Source organism: Heptranchias perlo, chromosome 9 (assembly GCF_035084215.1).
Source record: "Heptranchias perlo isolate sHepPer1 chromosome 9, sHepPer1.hap1, whole genome shotgun sequence".
Classification (NCBI taxonomy): domain Eukaryota; kingdom Metazoa; phylum Chordata; class Chondrichthyes; order Hexanchiformes; family Hexanchidae; genus Heptranchias; species Heptranchias perlo.
In genome coordinates, this window is record NC_090333.1 from 50,749,646 (window position 1) to 50,767,472 (window position 17,827).

Here is a 17,827-nt window from a genome sequence, read left to right on the forward strand (position 1 = left end):
CAGTATTTTAAAGACCTGTATCATACATTTCCAGGCTAGTTTTGTATGTTCTGGTAGAAAGCTATTGTTGCCTGTGATGTATTTCACATTATGAACACTGGAGAAGGCTGAGAAGAACTCACCTTGTCGTGCTCATCAATAGAGGTTAATATTACTTGTGCAGCATCTTTGGCTATTTGAAGCTGTGTGTCTGTGGCTAAAGCCCCATGGTCCACCACCACCACAATGTGCTTTGATTGTGGCCTTACCGTAGAGACATAAACAGGCCTGTACCAAAAGAATCCCAAAAATAGATGCAAATGAAGATTAATAGATAATAAAGAATTAAATCAATGATTTTCTATATTTTCTAAAGAACTAACCACTGTTCCCTCCAATTTTCTCCCCATCTCTGCTGATGGCAATGACTCATGTTGGGGTACATATCTATGAGCACTGATAGCCCACCTATATCTCTTAAAAGTGGCAATTTTTTATGTGTAATCCTATTCAAGCAGGCTACTCAAGCCCAATCCTGTCCACATCCACATTCAAGCACTTTCTGTAAACTTCATGACTTCATACATGAAAATAAGCTATTTTCTCCTGGTAACAATCAGACATGGATTAACTTAATCCACTAAATATTTTACTGGATCAGAAATCCCACACAATGGGAAGTAATTGGGATCTTGTGCTCAGAGCAGACATGTTTACTTGGAATCATTTCAGATTTCTTTTTAAGGAAAATAACACTAGTTGTTCAGGAAGTTAAAACTAGCTTTCCAAGGGTTAATTCACAGCAAACAAAGACAGTTACACGTGATACAGTTTCGCTCCATTCATCACATGCATTTTTGCAAAGAGCACTCGAAAATAAAAGCTATTTATCATACTACTGCAGTTTCATCTTCAATTGTAGGTTTTTTACACCGAGTCCTAAAACGCAGCCTTTATGTACATTTCCCGATATATTCCTCCGTGCATTAGTTTAATGAATCTGTAAACATGCTGTTTGTGACTGTAAAATTAGTGCATTTACTAATTCGTTAAAACTAATGCACAGAGGGAAATACCAGGGAACGTGTTTAGATCAAGTAATCAAAAAGAAAATCCGCAAGTCCTCAGAGAATGAAACCAAAGTTTCCTACCTGCTCCGATGCTCATAGCCGCCTTTGCAACGAAACTTATGCGCTGGAAAAATGGTGAAAATCCCTTCTTCTGAGCTGAAGTATTGCCACTTAATACCAGGATTTGACTTGAAGTTGTCAGCAAGAACTGGTGGGTTAGAAAAGTAAGATTGTTTCAAAATAACATACAGATAGAAAAATGCAGGGGCATTTGATACATGGCCTGCCCGCTGTTCAATCCAGGAAGTGTGACCATCATCTTCAAGGTACACAACCAAACCAGACAGGGTCAACATAGTTTCAAAGCAGGATGGAGTTGGGGTTGGTAGGAAGGTCAAGTTTTGGAGTTTTCAGGTTTACTTTGCTGTCACTGAAAATTCATTGTAAACCTTAGCAGCTAACGCCTACACACTAAGAAAAAGTAGAGTGGACTTTAAAAAACAAATCAGAGTTTTGGTGCCCGGTTTTCATCTGACAATTTTTCAAATACAACTCAAAATCCAGACTGTCCAGTCCAAACTGGAATAGTGGTAGGTGCCAGCTGAAGGTCAGAATGTACTTGAGACTTTGTCTGCAGGAAGATGGAATTGAAAGTGCTGAACTCTCACTTGCAAGTGCCTAAGATCAACAGCAGGGAACAGTATTGATCCCACGGCAGCTGGAAGATTTGAAGAGCACCCCATGCAGACAGTATCAAGTGACACAGCCATGGTATTTAACATTGACTAAGATCCAGTTACGTTCATGAGGTGTGAAGCAAGTGGAAAATACATGCACCATTTACCTTCTTCCCCCTCCCCCATCTATATATCTAAAGTATATAGAAAATAACTTTGTCTGTATCACTTAACTTCCATTTATCACATTTTCTTCACATTTTTTGTCAACTTTTTCCCATTATAATTTCCTAGGTCCACATTTATAATGAGTTTTGATTATGTAAACTCATCACACAATAATTACACAATCTGGCCACTTGGTGACTTTCTGTCCAGTCTGTAAACATCTAGACCTCATGGGGAAATTAGAACCCCTGAACACAATATTGTGTCATCTACAGCTAGGCTTTCTTTTCATATTTGATGTTTATCCCCTCAGGTTTTTTTTTTAAAAATTGAACTTTAAATTGTTACCTTACCCTTATAAATAGTCTTTCATTTTTAACCTGAAATCCCCTCTTTGAATTTAAAATGTGAATAGTTTTTCTCTGCAACCTTTTGCTTTTACTGTGAATTGGTAATCTTTTCTTTGGTTCATCTATATTGTCAGCAGCCTCCTCAGAACTTGAGCCCAAAAACTCCAGCAGGGAGAATATAGTAACTCACTGTGTATAAATGAAAAGCAAAAATGATGACTGTAAACTTCAAACCTACCATCTTCTGGCATGGTCTGCAGTTGAATGCAGGCCCATGATATCACCAGCTCCCCTCCCAACTCAACACACAGTTTACTTAGCCTGCTTGATTTTGGATTGCTCTAGCATAGAGCAGGAACAGAAATGATGGAGCAAATGGCCTCCTTCTGTGCGGTGAACTTCTGTAGTTTTATGTATTACAACTAAGTGAACATGTGTTATATAGTCGGCAAATAATTCTGTATCATCAAACACGGAGTTATTTTACAGCGACATATTCTAAGAGTGTAACGCATCAATGGTGATAGTGTGACATGATGCTTTTTCTATTGTGTTGCAGGAGGCCACCATTTGCCTCTTCTCCTATTTTTCTTGTTTAGGTTTTAATAAAGCCAGGATGTTTGTGCCTGAATACCCACAGGAAATCTTGTTTTTTTAAAGATGGCACACAGAGGTCAGGTACTTCCCATGGGGACAAATGAGGCAACTAAGTAGAATGGGCAGATAGGGGCAAATGCAAATTACGTGGATACATGTGAGGTGAGACATTTTGAGAGAGAAAAATAAACAAGGAATAGGAATATACACTCAATGGAAAAATGCTGAAGGTTGTGGATGAACAGTGAGACTTACAGGTTCAAATATATTTGCAGGTAGATAAAGTTATTTAAAAAGTTTTAGAAATTGGGGCATAGAACACAAGAGTAAAAGCCAGAGTTAGAATACTCAGTGCAGTTTTGGGGTGTCCTATTATAGAAAAGACATTAATACCATACAGAGCATACAACATAAGATTCATCAGGATGATACCAGGGCTGGGAAACTATATGAGGAGGCAGCAAAGATATTTGGAGTATTTCCACTGGAGCAGAGAAGGCCAAGAGAAAGTTTAATGGCACTTAAAAACTTATGAAGGGTTTTTATAGAATGAATAGGGGAAAGACTATTTGCTCTGGGGTCAGTGACATGGGGTCATCAATTTATCATGAAGACAGTGAGGAGAGAGATTAGAAGATTTTTCTTCATTTATGGTTGTTGGAGCCTGGAATGTTTTGCCACAGGGAGGAGTTGAGGCAGACACCATTGCATTAAAGGAGAAATTGAATACATATTTGAAGCAGAGGACAATAGATGGCTATGGGGAGAGTGGGGGATGGGATTAGTTTTGGATTGATCTAGCAAAGAGCCAGCACAGACACAATGGGCTGAACAGCCCCATTCTGTGCTGTAAACTTCTATGGGTCACTCTCGTACACTCTGGGGTTGATTTTAAACTTTTGGGCAACCAACTGGCAGAGCAAGTTGCCCATTCTGGCAGCAATGAGATCAGACCTACTGGCATTCAGATGCAGCTCGGCGGATTTAAGCTGGTGCAATATTGGGCGACTCGAAGATGCCTGGTAACAAGGTAAATCCTGGAAGTGGGGGGGGGGGGGGGGAAAGAGGACGACGACACCGCGGTAGCAGTGGCCCGAAGGAGCACTCGTGCTTCTCCTGGACCCACAAAAATAATTTAAAACTTACCTTTCCAGGGCCCCCCTGGCTATATTGCCAGTAGAACTGGTCTAAGAGTGCATGGCACTTGATTAAAATTGTCACTTGGATATTACATTCCATCTTTTTTTTTACATAGAATTACATAGGATTTACAGCAAAGAAACAGGCCATTCGGCCAACTGGTTTATACCGGTGCTTAAACTCCACACAAGCCTCCTCCCACTCTAATTACATCTTCCCACCCTGCCCCAATATTCTTCTGTTCCCTTCTCCCTCATGTATGCATCAAGCTTCCCCTTAAATGTGTCAATGCTATTTGCTTCAACCACTCCATGTGGCAGCAAGTTCCACATTCTCACCACTCTCAGTGTGAAGAAATTCCCCTTAAATTCTTCATTTAATCTGTCAGTGGCTAATCTTATGGCAGAGGAAAGAAATTAAACGCTTCTACAAAACAAAAAGGAACTCTCAGAGGGCGTAAGCTCAACAGCATTTAATTGCAGCTTTTAAATAGATGCCTTTTAAGAGTTGGTACTGAAGTAGCCAGCAATTTCACCCCTGGGAGGCAAAAGGCATATCAAATTCATGAAAGAAAGGCAGTGTCACTCAGTACTGTAAATTCCAGAAGATTCTGTGCACCAACTTATCAATGCATTTCAGATCACTTATGTAAATTAAATAGACACAATTCACTAAGTATCTCAGAACAAGAGAGGGAAAAATCAGTAAACACTGGAAAAGTCATGGGTGAGAAAAGGTCACTTGGACGACCAAAACACATTCTGTCAAGGTCATGTATAACATGGGTGGACGCAGAGGCAACTTTCCTTTATTCTGCCCCAAGAATGTACCTCAGTGCCAACTACAGACGAGAACGTACTACTGCTCCAATAAGGCTTTTTTTCCTTACCCACACTTTGGTCTCCGATATGAGATGGCCAATTTAGTGCTGAATTAGTACTGGATTAGGGGTTACTAGGAACTAGACTCATTTGTAAAGGACCTTTACAGACATTAGGGAACAGACTTTCATCCATTAGACTGGCCTGGATTTGAATCCAGGTCCCAGAGATGAATGGATAGTGTTACAAACTGAACAGTCAACCCAATTCCCCAGTGGAGTTTCAAGAACTGTTCAATAGCAGGATACAATGGTTAGTAGTTAACAGTGATCGTTCTTAATGTAGCGATGGGGGAGGGGCTGTGGAAGAGAGGATTGAAAATATGAATTTTCTAAAAAAAAACCTTAAAGAAAAAAAAAATCAATAAATTATTTAAATACACAAACAACCGATACACTAACCTGTGTTCAAGTCCCGCCCAGGATTGAATGCTCGGCTACTGACAGTTGTCGAAAGCCTGTCACAGCTGATTGTTTTTGAAACATTCGCGTTGAAATTCCCATCAAACCTGAGAAGTTAAAGATTAAAATGAGATGAGGGTTTCAAGGCGGAGTACAGTATAAAAACACTCTGGCAAGACAGTTCCGACTTCACATCTGTAATTGAAGCCTGGTAAAGTATGAAATGGCCTTCATTTCAGCCAATAACAGTTTGACCCAACTATATTATACATAACATTTCGGTCAGAAGACTAGTGCTCTGATTATTATTGTCCTTCAATTTTCCATCCTCTCCTGCAGATGCTAATATGTTGGAGTATAGTTCCTTTGGAACCAGCAGCCTTCCAGTACATTCTTCAAATACGAGTCTAGATAGCAAGTTTCAGCAGATTATTTAACCATGAGCAAGTGAAACTTATGGAGCAGTACCACATTATTTACCATCTCAGCCATTAGGAGAGGCAAGCATCCTCTCACAGCATCTTGTGAATTTAATTCAATAAGCATTTCAAAAGAAAAAATAAAAATTTGACAATTTAGATAGAAGCAATGATCAAATAAGCTTTCAACAATAGAGGCCTGGCCATTCTGAGTGCCCACCTGAGCAGACCCAGCTGGACAGGGTGAACTCTGCTCGATGAAAAGAAAGCTACATTTTGGCAAGAGCAACTGATTTTTTTTTTTAAGTGCACATAAAATCAACAGTACATTTATTTTCCCCCCAACTCTCCTGAAGATATAGATTCATGCAAGGGTATGATTCCACAAGAATGATCAGACCTCCAGTAGCTTAACCAATTGGTCATTCTTCACGTTTGTGCCTGACAGGCTATTCGGCTGAGTGGGGCATCACACATATCCCATTGTTTACTCAACTGATGCTCATACATCTGTACTTTCTAGCAGGGGACTGAAAAATTATACCTACAGTTTCTTCTTACTCCTAACTTCCTACATTTAACTTGTGTCCATGGTATTTGAAGCCCTTCAACATAATGAATGATTAACCTGGACCAATGGGTGAACTGCCATCATATTCTTGAAAACTTCAGTGAGTTTTACGTCCAAGTTTAATTCCCCACACCATAGAAAGCAAGCCCAACTTCCTTACCCTTTTCTCAGAACTGGAATTTCTGATAAACAGAAAACTCTTCACTGATTGCCTTGTGGATGTCATTGAAAGTAACATCCTCTTTGCTGATAATCTTCTATAATGCTACACTTCACCATCTAAAAAGGTAAGTACTGATTGAATCATTGCAAGAAGCAATGGACAGAATTGGGAAGCAGGTGGACAAATAACAAGTTATCCTCAGTGCTGAGGAGACAGTCAACTCGAGAGAGGGATTCACCTCTACTCTATATATGAGTAGCAAAATCTCTTCAGATACAAACACTCTGCTACTTGCTTGACAAATCACAAACCAAGTAACTGAGTGTGTAAACAAGTGAAGGAGATGGAAAAGATGCACCATCTGCAATTCCAGTGTGCAACAAAGCTTCAGATGTGGCTAATGATGGAATACTGTATTCTTGTTTAGCAGGCTGCTGAGAAAATTGTTTCCTTGTTGATGAACTCTGGAGCCAAGTAAACCAGTAGACTTGATAAGAGCTAGAGTCTACACTCTACAACATCAAAGAAATATAGCTGGGTTGTCAGTCCAATACTAAAGTTTCTGGCACTGAAGTCAGATATTAATGCCAGAGAAATAATAGTTGCACATCAAAATTCTGTATTAACACAAAACATCTGCACAGAATGCCAGCAGCAAAGCTTCATACACTGCTTCTCCTGCCTGTGGAACTCTTGTCAGTGTCATCACCCACTCCCTTTAAATGCATGTAAAGTTAGCCATCACTTACAAAACTAGAGTGGGTGAAGGGTATAGGAAATATCTCAGTTGCCCACGTACAATTTATTCATCTCTTTCTGTGCTTCCAGTAGGGCAGATCTGTGATACCTGTCCTTATTACTGTTGTTTCTGCCCTCTACAATACCATCCAATATGCAAGTACAGCATGGAAACTACCCCTTGGGTCCCTGGGTTCCTTTCTTAATTCATGGTGGTAACTTGCAAGTGTAAACTGTGAGGCAGCAATCACAGTGTTGGTATTCTGCAAGCCTCTACAGTTTCCCAATTAAATTAAGGTGCTTGTTCACATCTGACATTTGACATAAGTCTTGCACTGCACACTTGAAACACAACAGTGCTCATGATCCAGGCTCTTCTACCTACATGCACACTGTTGCAAGGAAGGAGCCACTATCATTGATGATAATGGACCCATGATTCATATCATATCTAGAGTTAAGAATATACAAATGGCACAGATATACAAATGGCACAGAAAAGGTTAACATTCCTTCCCGCAAAAAGCTGTACACCATTATTTCTTCAATTGCACACAAAACATCATGAATAACTCAAGAAAATTTATCCCAGTTTGTTTCAACTTGCCCAGGGTACCATGACTACAACTGTGATGAGATTCTGCCTTGCTCTTGTTGAGTGATCAAAAGATAGACTGAAATTCTGTTTCCAAGAGCAGTCACATCATTGCATTTTTTCCCCTCACTTCTTCCTGGACGGACTTTAATGAACAACTGATCGAAACACAGTCTCGAGAGAGAAGCTGCACAGCCTCACTCTTTTACTTTGATCTCATTCCCTTTGGAAACGCCAGTTCAGCCTTCAGCTTGCGAGGCACTGGCTTGATTGATATCTGCTCTGATGTGCTTCAGCACTTTGAACTTCACATATTAAAATCCCATCAGACCAGCCGGCTTCTGTTCTACTGAGCAGGATTTGCAAGCGAACTGGAGCTAATGCAGAACATAAAAACTACGTTTTTTGGCAGCTCTTTGAATTCTATATCAAAACCCAGTCTTCTAGCAAATTCCAAATTGACTTAAATCAAACCGGCCTTATCATGCGAAACAGATTTTCGCGAGATGTTTCTGCATTATGAAAACTGGAAAAAAAATATATGCTCAGGCACAGCTTCTAATGTCTGCCAAACAGCTCTTCTCCATTAGTCTACTGATTGTTTTCTCTCTATAAGCAATATATGCTGTATTTCAAAATATTTGACCTTCCTTCCCCCCACCTCTCTCTCATTTTCTCCTCTCCTGGAGAATTGACTGATGCTGTGGTAAGGTTGCACAGCCTGATTAAGCTTGAGGCCATTTTTCGCATCTGAGTCTACTGACAGTAGGCAATTCTTCCGTTTAGGACATCATACTAAAGACCAATCTTGGCCTTGCCTGACCACCATACATGCACTTTTAGGCTGAACAGCAGCAATCATGGGCAGGAACCCCGGCTGGTTTTTCTCCCCCTAGGAGCACTGAGGCCAATTGTGGCACACCCACAGCTAGCCAAGCTGAGATCAGTTAAATCAGCACAGACCAGGAATCAAACCTAGAACCTTTCTAGTTTGGTTGCCTCAGTACCATAATAAGCAGTACATCCACCAACTGAGTCAATATTTACTTTTTATCCTACGTGAGCCAAGGCAGCAAGTGTTGGCAGGCAATTTAACTATGGGGCATTATAGCTGAATCCGATTTCACCCTCATTCATCCAATATCTAGATGCGCATTTTCCATCAGGAGCAGGACCTTTGATTAATTTTTCTCCCCTAAGCCGAGGACAGAGGTCAACTGTAGCACCTCCACTGCAACTCAAGGCGAGATGAGCTAACTCAGCACTTGAGTGAGATACCAGAAGGCTGCTAGTGCTTTTGGTACTGAATCCCATCATGAGTACGCACCATTAGGAGAAGAATAAAGAAAACTGAGGAAATTTATTTTCTAAAAGCCTTAAGAAAGTCAGATAATTTGGTAGGCAGTAAGTGCACTAAAACCACTGTATTAGTCACTAAATGGATCCTCTAATGTATATTTTTAGCTCACGACTCCATTCTTGACAAGACCCATCACTTTTGCGAACACATATGCCCTCACCGGACAATTCATCTCCAGAAAGAACTATTCAGTTAATGTTTACAGCAGTCCCTATGAGGCCAATTCAACATTAAAGCCAGGGAAATGATGCACCCGCCTGCATTTAGAAATGAATGTGCTTTCTGTAGATGAATCGCTACCTTAGTGTTCATTTTGATATATTTTCTTGATTAAGGTCTTATTTAGCTGTTTATCAGTTGATGTGGGTATAACAGCGTACTGGAAGCAGACTGCAGCCAATTCCATGAAAAGCAACTGTAACAAATAAAACATAGATCCAGGCAGGTGGCAGAAACAGGTTTTTGTGTTTCCTCTGTTCTACTGAACCATCGCATTACCGGAAATATCCACATTCAGTCTCTTAGACCTGCCAAAGACATGTGCATACAGCAGTCATATCTAATCAGTTATGCTTGGTGAACGTACGCAGATTACTCCATTTGAACACTTTGCAAATGCTATCAATTGGAACCTCTAATTGAGAGATGCCCAGGAAGCTGCTGCAGAATAAGTGCAATGACCTTCAATCTAATTCCTGAGTTTCTCCCTGCAGTGCAGAATGTACTCTATCATCCAGTCAGTTATGAATTGTTTCATTACTAGTTTGTCTGGGACCTAGAGTGATAGGAAACAATAACTAATGAGACTTCTGGTTTGGGTGATGTGGTAACTTAGGGCACTATGAACTGCCACACAGTCAAACAGCTGCTCCAGCTCTGACTGACATTGTGTCCGATAAAAGAATGGAATAATAATTTCTTGTCTGTGAAATGGAGAAACTTATTTCAATAGAAACTCCAGATGTGTCCCAAAGACAGTCTAATCCAAATGCAAAAATTAATAAAGTTGATTGGCAGTGAGGGCTGCAAACTGAAATTAAAGCTAACAATGGAACAGTTACCCATCACCCTAAGTAGGGGCAAGGAATGCTTAATCAGGGCCACATCAGGAAGCTTTCTAGAGTGGTCATGGCTTTCATGGTCTTCCCAGTTTCCTCCTATGAGCTGGTAGAGTGTTTATACTTTGAGTGTCCTCCAGAGTCTGGGCCTGAAATAATTTTCCTGACCTGGAACAATGCCATTTTGTTTTGTCTGAAGTAGTGCATGGTGTACTTAAGCCACTCTAAGCTTTAATAGGTATAAACCTGCTGGCAGTCATCAGTGCAGAAGTTACTTATTGGACAGGATTACTGAGCTTAGACTCTCAATTGCTGATGCCAAAAAAGAATCTATGGGGCTCATTACCGTACACTGCACTAGGGCTGTATCAGAGTCCAAGAAACTCTTGGTACCCACCAATGTTGGGTTGTCATCAGCACACTTTCTTGGGCATGGCTATGATCCTTTTCCTTGTCAGCTCCTAACATGAGGAAGGTCTTTTAATACTGGTCCTAAAGCACCATCCTGGGAAGGTCCACGTGTGGTGTGCCTTTAGTTTTTATATTCAGCACCAACTGCCTGATCTTCAGCACCAACCCATCTTATAGTGGCTGGATATATTCAGATTAGCAACTCCTGCGTGGGATTGTTTTTCTTTTTAACTTATTCATTCCTTTTTATCAATTTATTCTGAATTGCTTGAGACATACAGCTACCAGATCTGACTATTATGGGGAGGGGTGGGGGGAAAGAGAGGAGCACAGAGGCACACTAACACAAAACAAGGGCAGTATGAATCAATAAAAGTCTACATAACTTAGCATGATATTGGATTAACTGATCATGTACTGATAGAAGTAACATGAAAATTTATGGACTCACTGTGGGAGTATAACAACAACTTACATTGATATAGCACCTTCAACACAGCAAAACGTCCCAAGGTGCTTCACACAGGTGCAATCAGAGAAAATGGATGCCAAGCTGAAGAAGAAGATACGAGGAGGGGGTAACCAAAGGCTTGGTCATAGAGGTGGGTTTAAAGGAGAGGCTTAAAAAAAGAGGGAGGTTGAGTAGCAGAGGGGTTTAGGCAGTGAATTGCAGAGCATGGAGCCTAAATGGCTGAATGCATAGCTTCCAATCAAGGGTGAAAGAAGAGGGGAGAAAGCACAAGAGGCCACAGTCAGAGGAACAGAGTGTTTGGGATACTGTAGGGACGGAGGAAGTTACTGAGATAGGGAGGGATAAGGCCATGAAGCAACTTAAATATGAGGATCAGATTTTTAAATTGGAAGTTTGGGGAACCAGGAGGCATTGTAGCTCGGCAGATGGGTGAGCGTTATTTAGTGGAGGATAGGATAAAGGCAGCAGAGTTTTGGATGAGCTGGAGGATGGAAGGCTAGAAGAGGATTGGAATAGTCACGTCTGGAGGTGACAAAGGCATGGATGAGAGTTTCAGCAGCAAATGGGCTGAGGCGGGGTCAGAGGCAGGCGATGATACAAAAGTGGCAGTAAGTGGTCTTTGTGATGGAAAGGATATTGGGTCGGAAGCTCAGCTCTGGGTCAAATAGAACGCTGAGATGTTAGCGGGGGGGGGGGGGGGGGAATTGAATCATTGGCAAGGATACGGAGCTTGTGGCGGGGGTCGAGGTCAATGACTTTGGTCGTCTCAATTTTTAACTGGAGGACACTTCCATTCATCCAAGTCTGGATGTCGGACAAGCAGTCTAACAGCACAATGACAGTGGGTGTCAAGAAGAGTAATTAATTAGTAGAGCTGGGCGTTGCCAGCATACATGTAGCAGCTGACCCCATGTCTTTGGGCGATGTCACCAAGGAGCAGCATGTAGATGAAGAAGAGGAGGGAGCCAAGTTTAGATTCCTGGGGGACTCCAGAAGTAATGGTGAGGGTTGGGAAGACAAGCTATTGCTGGGGAATCTCTGGGCTGGGGGGGAGGGGTGGCTAGAGTGGGGTGGGCGGCAGAGAGGATAGGTAAGAGTGGAACCAAGTGAGAAATGTCCCATAGAGACAATGAAGGAGACACTTTGAAAAATGAAAAGAGCAGTCAACACCACATCAAAGACTGCAAAGACGCTGAGTAGGACAAGAAGGGAAAATACGCTGTGGGTTTATTAAAGAGGTATTCAAAATAGGATGCCAGCAAGAAAGTAGGAAGACAGAGAATGGGTCCAGGTAAGAATTTGGAGAGTGGGGGGGAAAAGCACTCAAGAGGGGAGAAATGTAATGACTGGGGGACAAGAGAGAAGGGCCCAAGAAGGGCCAAAAGAGAAAAAAAAAGGAGATAGCAGTAATGGGCTCAGGACCAGAACTGCAGCCAAAATGTGCACTCAAATGAACACAGAAGGAACTCAGGTTACATAGGCATGACAGAGATTAGGAGAGACGTGTGCTGGTTGTTAACAGAGGACAATTTCATTGCACAGTTTTATCAAGTGTACAGTAAACGTTTGGTTGGTTCAGTTAGTAAATACACTGCCAGTATGATACTAAGCCTATCAGACTAGGAAAGTGCCAGGTTCAACCCCCAGTCTGTGCTGAGTTAGCAGATATCAGCTGAGGTGATATGACTACAATTGACCTCAATACCCTTGGGCTAGGGAGAGAAAATACACAAGATACGGCTTGTGTCCTGATTGCTATCCAGTGGCTCTTGCTGGAACGTGCATATATGTAGACCTTTTGTGTGTAGACAAGATTGCACTCTGCTGTGATACCCCGACCCTGTCACATAGCCCGCCCAACCTTTAATATCTAGGTTGACATATCACAAATAGCCATGAGGTACCAAAGGGCTTTAACACTGATGGAACCATACCCTAGCAATACCGTGTAACTGTACTCTAGCAAGAGTCAGCACTTTCAGGAGAGGGAGAAAGCAGAAAAAATAATTGGCTTGGAAATCATATTAGAATGGCTGCACTGTAACTGATAAGCTTCCTACTCTACATGATCACTAATGCAACATATATAATCATGGATGTGTTGAACTGTTGGAATCTGCAAAGTGAGAAAAAATACTTACTCCATCATTGAAAGCGGAATCGTGCAGCAGTCCTGGATGGCCGTCAACGGCGATGTTAAGTGAGCAGTGTAGGATGCTTCCACTACCTGTTTGTTACGATTCACTACATCGAGGTAGCGATTAAACTTCTCTCTTATCTTTTTTGCCAGCTGTCGGGGGAATGGAAAAGCACAACACAGGATGAGATCATAGATCAGCACTGCTACCAGTTTACAATATTTCTGTCCTAAATTTAGATACTTTACTATGGCACTTTTTCTGCTCATCAAGGAGAAGTATGTCATTGTTGGCAAATGAACATTTTTCCAGCATTAAGTACTTTGAGTTGGATACAGCACAGGTCAAATGCAGAGTAAAACTTCCCATATTCTGGCCCAACATGCTACTTAAACCTCAATTTCATCTGTGCAAGTGACATTTCTAGTTTCCATACCAAATATAGCACTGACATCCCTAAGTGAGGTTGTGAAATTAACGTCAATTTGTGCCAAATATGGTCAAGTTTTGTGCCTGCGCCCATTAGGAACTGAGTCCCAAATTTATTTCACGTGGAACCCTTACTTGCAGAGAGCAGAGATTTTCATTCCATTAATTTTGAACCGACATCTCAGAGGTGAAAGGACAGCATGAACCCAAATCCTTTACATGGTCACTGATCAGCAAAAATAGCCAACGATAGGCTAGGCCACGCCACCAACCAAGACAATAAAAAATGCAATACCCAGTTTACCCAATGGCTTAACGATAAAAGCACTATATGATGTGGTATTCAGCTGTACAAACTGAAAATCCCAATTCAATTTCAGTTGAGGTGCTACAATTGGCCCCAGGTCGTGTTGGCACTCAGACTCCAACTTTTTAATTCAACAAGTGAAATTCACAACTAACAAGAGATATTAAAAAGTAACCTCAGCCAGGGTTGTTGCTTTTGATTACAATCCAGAGACCCCTTCTGCAAAGTTTGTGGATATAGGAGGATGTCAAGATTAGGGTCAGCTGCAGGCTTTCAACTGTCAAAAAGCCTACTGACATGCACTGTCCAGGCTCACGCATGAAAAATGGCCATTTGCACAACATATCAGAAGATGACTGAAGCCCAAAACCACACCACAGCAAGACTCAGTACCTTCAAGTGCGGAGAGGATAATTATGTGCAGAAAAAAAGGAATACCTTTATCAACAGTTAAAAATATTGGCACGTTCTGCAATGATCATAAAACTGTGCGCAGAATATTCAGAAAGCAACATCAAAGCACAAACTATTTAGCTATTCCATGCTTACATTTGCATTACTTACAGAAATCCTTAAAACAACATGAATTTTTTATAAAGTGCGTATAAATTTTACTGAGTCTGTCTCATCTATAATTGTTCACCATGATTAAAACATAAAATTACAGGCTCCTATCAAGAGCAAAGTAGAGATTAATGTTTAGGGGAAAAAATTCCTGGAAGCACTTCTTTGATCAGTTAAGAATATGCCATCTACATTTTTTTTTGTTACAATGTCTAATTTTGGTTTTCATCTGTATGCAAACACTGAAGTAATCCCTAACTAAAATTTGGCATTTTTTAATCTCTGCAGTGTTGTCACTAGGCTTATTTAGTGTATGGTGTCAATATGCCATGAAGGCAAACAAATCATTCTTAAGCCAATATATTTTAATGCTGGGCAGTAAGTTTCTTATGAGATACTTTTAATTAATCACCTCAAATGTCTCCACCTATTGGCATTCACCCTAGAGTTACATGGCTCAATATGCTCTGTGCTGCCACAACCCAAGGTTGGAAGGGCAGCATCTGCAGCTGACTGCTAGGTTCAAGTGGACACAGTAGGAGAGTTTCTCACACCCACCATTACACTCTACTAAAATGCTAATCATATGCACGCAAGTACAATATGCCCAAATCTTCTCAATCTTTTACGATCATGAATTGATCTCTGCCCAAATGCATCTCCACCCATTATAATGGCCCCGCCCGCAAGTTACAGAGCCGTACATGTGAGTTTCCTGCAATTGCGCATCCAATTGCTTTTTTCTTGTTCAAAAATCCAGCTCGTACTGATCGCTATGGGTCCTACATGATGGAATATTATTTCAGCCAGAAAACAGTTTGGTAACATAGTCTTTCAGTCTTAGATTCTACTACAAGAGAATTATTTTTTAAGCAAATAAATCATCAAGCACTCAATTTAATAACAGCATTTAGAAGATTGCTAGGTTTCAGGACCTCTGCCTGCATTTAAAGGCTTATTTTACACACATTTTCTTCCCCCACCCACCCCCCTCATTTCCTGGAGGCATTGACTCCTTGCTGGGACATGGTACCTTCAGCAACAGGCGCACTCTTGTACTTCGCCCAAGTGGTAATTATTCATGTGTGAGCTTTGACAGGGATTGCTGGGAGGCTATTTGACTGTGGGACTATTAGTCAGATCCTGGCATCTGATATACTTTATTTTTAAAAAAACTCTTCACAATTATAAAAAAAACACCAAAACTCAACCATTATGCAACAGTTTTCAATGCACTGAGGAAATGTAGTCACTAAAGGTTTCAACCCACAGTCCCATGGGTGCCATTTGATCTGTGTAATTATAAGCCTTGACATACTGGAGACACACAGGTGAATGTGCCTTCATTAGCCCTTTCTCTGCCAATGTTTTCCACAGAGAGATGAGATGATAAATTGTCGGCTACAGAATAATCCTAATGATTTTCTGGTCTCGTGCAATGGCTGGATTCCCAACCTGAAAGCATATTTCCATGGGGATCCGCCACCAGATTGTTTTGCAAGCAGTCAAGATAGTTTTACTTTTATTTAGTTTGGGAAAAGCAAATATATTTAATTTGAATAACAATTGTTTTATTATTTGAAGCAACTTTTAGTCATTTTGAACGAAGTAGTTTGATCTTTCAGTTCTCCGCTGAGCCACACAGACCAAGCAAAAATTGCATCAACTCAGTGCAGGAGGGAAGGGAAAAGGGAATGGCATTCTACCATACTGACATAGTCTACTGTACCTATAGTGACAATCGGATAAACTGGACAAATCGCATCTGTACCGAACCAATCACATTAACACATGCATACATATCTTCAGTTTGTCTGGATAAATTGTATCGCATGAATGACCAGGTTCCTAGTTTCATGGTTTTGCATCCCAACACCCAATTCCGGCTCTGCCGATTCCAGGTTCACTGCTTTAACATTCCTCTCCCCAACGCTTCAGACTCCTTGACCTTCAGGCTCACCTGACTCCAGGGCACCTATAATGTTCGGTTTCACACACCACTGACCTGATTTGTCTACTACAACATATACTGGACAAGTCAGATCTATACAGATAAGTCCACACTATTTTGTACCTCCTGGGGACACTAGCAGAAGAAGCAGGCTGCCTGCCCACTTTCTCTGCAACTTTAAAACAAAACAATGTAATCGAATAACGCAGTGTGGTGCAGAACAAGCATGTAACCACCAAGGAGGCACCTACATCAGTAACCAGCTAAGCCTCCGGAAACCATATTGAGCCCCAGTGAAAGCTGCATCACTGTGGAGAATTCAGAGAGGAGCACATGCTATTTCCAAGAAGTTGTACAGATTTGCACCTACATCCAACAACATAGACAAGACAGGTAACTCACTGCACAGAGAATCAAGTGGTCACCCAATCACTCCATGTCACAGCTTGCTAGTGCTCTAATGCCACAGTACTGCACAACTAAACAATCCATAACCGATCATTAAGTCAGGTGGCTAAACTGGTGATTCATGAACCGCATGCAGCTTTTCTGTGGCTGATGGGAGGGTCTTTTGATTGCAGTGTTTAGCTCCCCTGCCCACACATTCAATCCCAATCTGAGGGGTGCAGAACAACGAAGGACATGATCACCACATAGGGAAATAAGTGCATGGACAAGACAATTAAACAAAGCATCACACTTATCCACAGAAGTGAAAAGGGGAAATATATTTCTACTCCAGCTTCAAATTCAGTTTATGCTGAAATTTGAAAATATTGACCACCCCCTGCTTTAAATGTTCGATCAACAGGTCTAGGAGCAGGCTGGTGTGGTATTGGGACATACACATCAGAAAGGTCCAGGTTTGATCTCCACGGAGTTTGTGCTGAATTTGCTGGTCTTATCCAGGGCAGCAGTAAGGGTGCTACAATAGGCGCTGCACCACAATGCTACCGGAGAACAGCCAGTGTTCTTTGGAACTGTACGCAGCATCAATTAGCACCTTCAGGAGAGGGAGGCAGAAGTTTGGTGGAAGAGTTGGGTGGGGGGGGGAAACAAAAGATCACTATCTTTCTCTTTAAATTTCTACTGATTTAATTTATCATCCACCTTATTTATACAATTCCTCGATTCTCAATTTGACAGTTAGCAGCCACTGCAATTCAAATTGTACCCATCATTAAAACACATTCTTTGCATATACTAACCAGCTTTCCATAAGCCATTAATATTTAAACGGCTCATTTAGAACCCATCGAACCCAGCTGGTAATAGTGATTTCTCAGTTTAGATTGCTAACACCGACGAATACCTTTTCCCATTTGTACATTTAGAACACTATTATTATGCATCAGGTCAAAGAATATTAGTCACAGTGTATTTACTGA

The 17,827-nt window shown here is 41.2% G+C and overlaps 1 protein-coding gene across 1 annotated transcript in view; it reads right to left on the minus strand.

The window, feature by feature from the left end:
* The window catches only part of cachd1 (cache domain containing 1), a 164,451-nt gene that overhangs the window by 61,506 nt on the left and 85,118 nt on the right, over positions 1–17,827 (minus strand). Inside the window, exons 3-6 of the mRNA XM_067990396.1 lie at positions 13,192–13,340; positions 5,264–5,370; positions 1,131–1,257; positions 123–267 (exon numbers count right to left, since the gene is read on the minus strand). Coding sequence (XP_067846497.1) covers positions 123–267; positions 1,131–1,257; positions 5,264–5,370; positions 13,192–13,340 — 528 coding nt within the window. The remainder of the gene's footprint in view (positions 1–122; positions 268–1,130; positions 1,258–5,263; positions 5,371–13,191; positions 13,341–17,827) is intronic.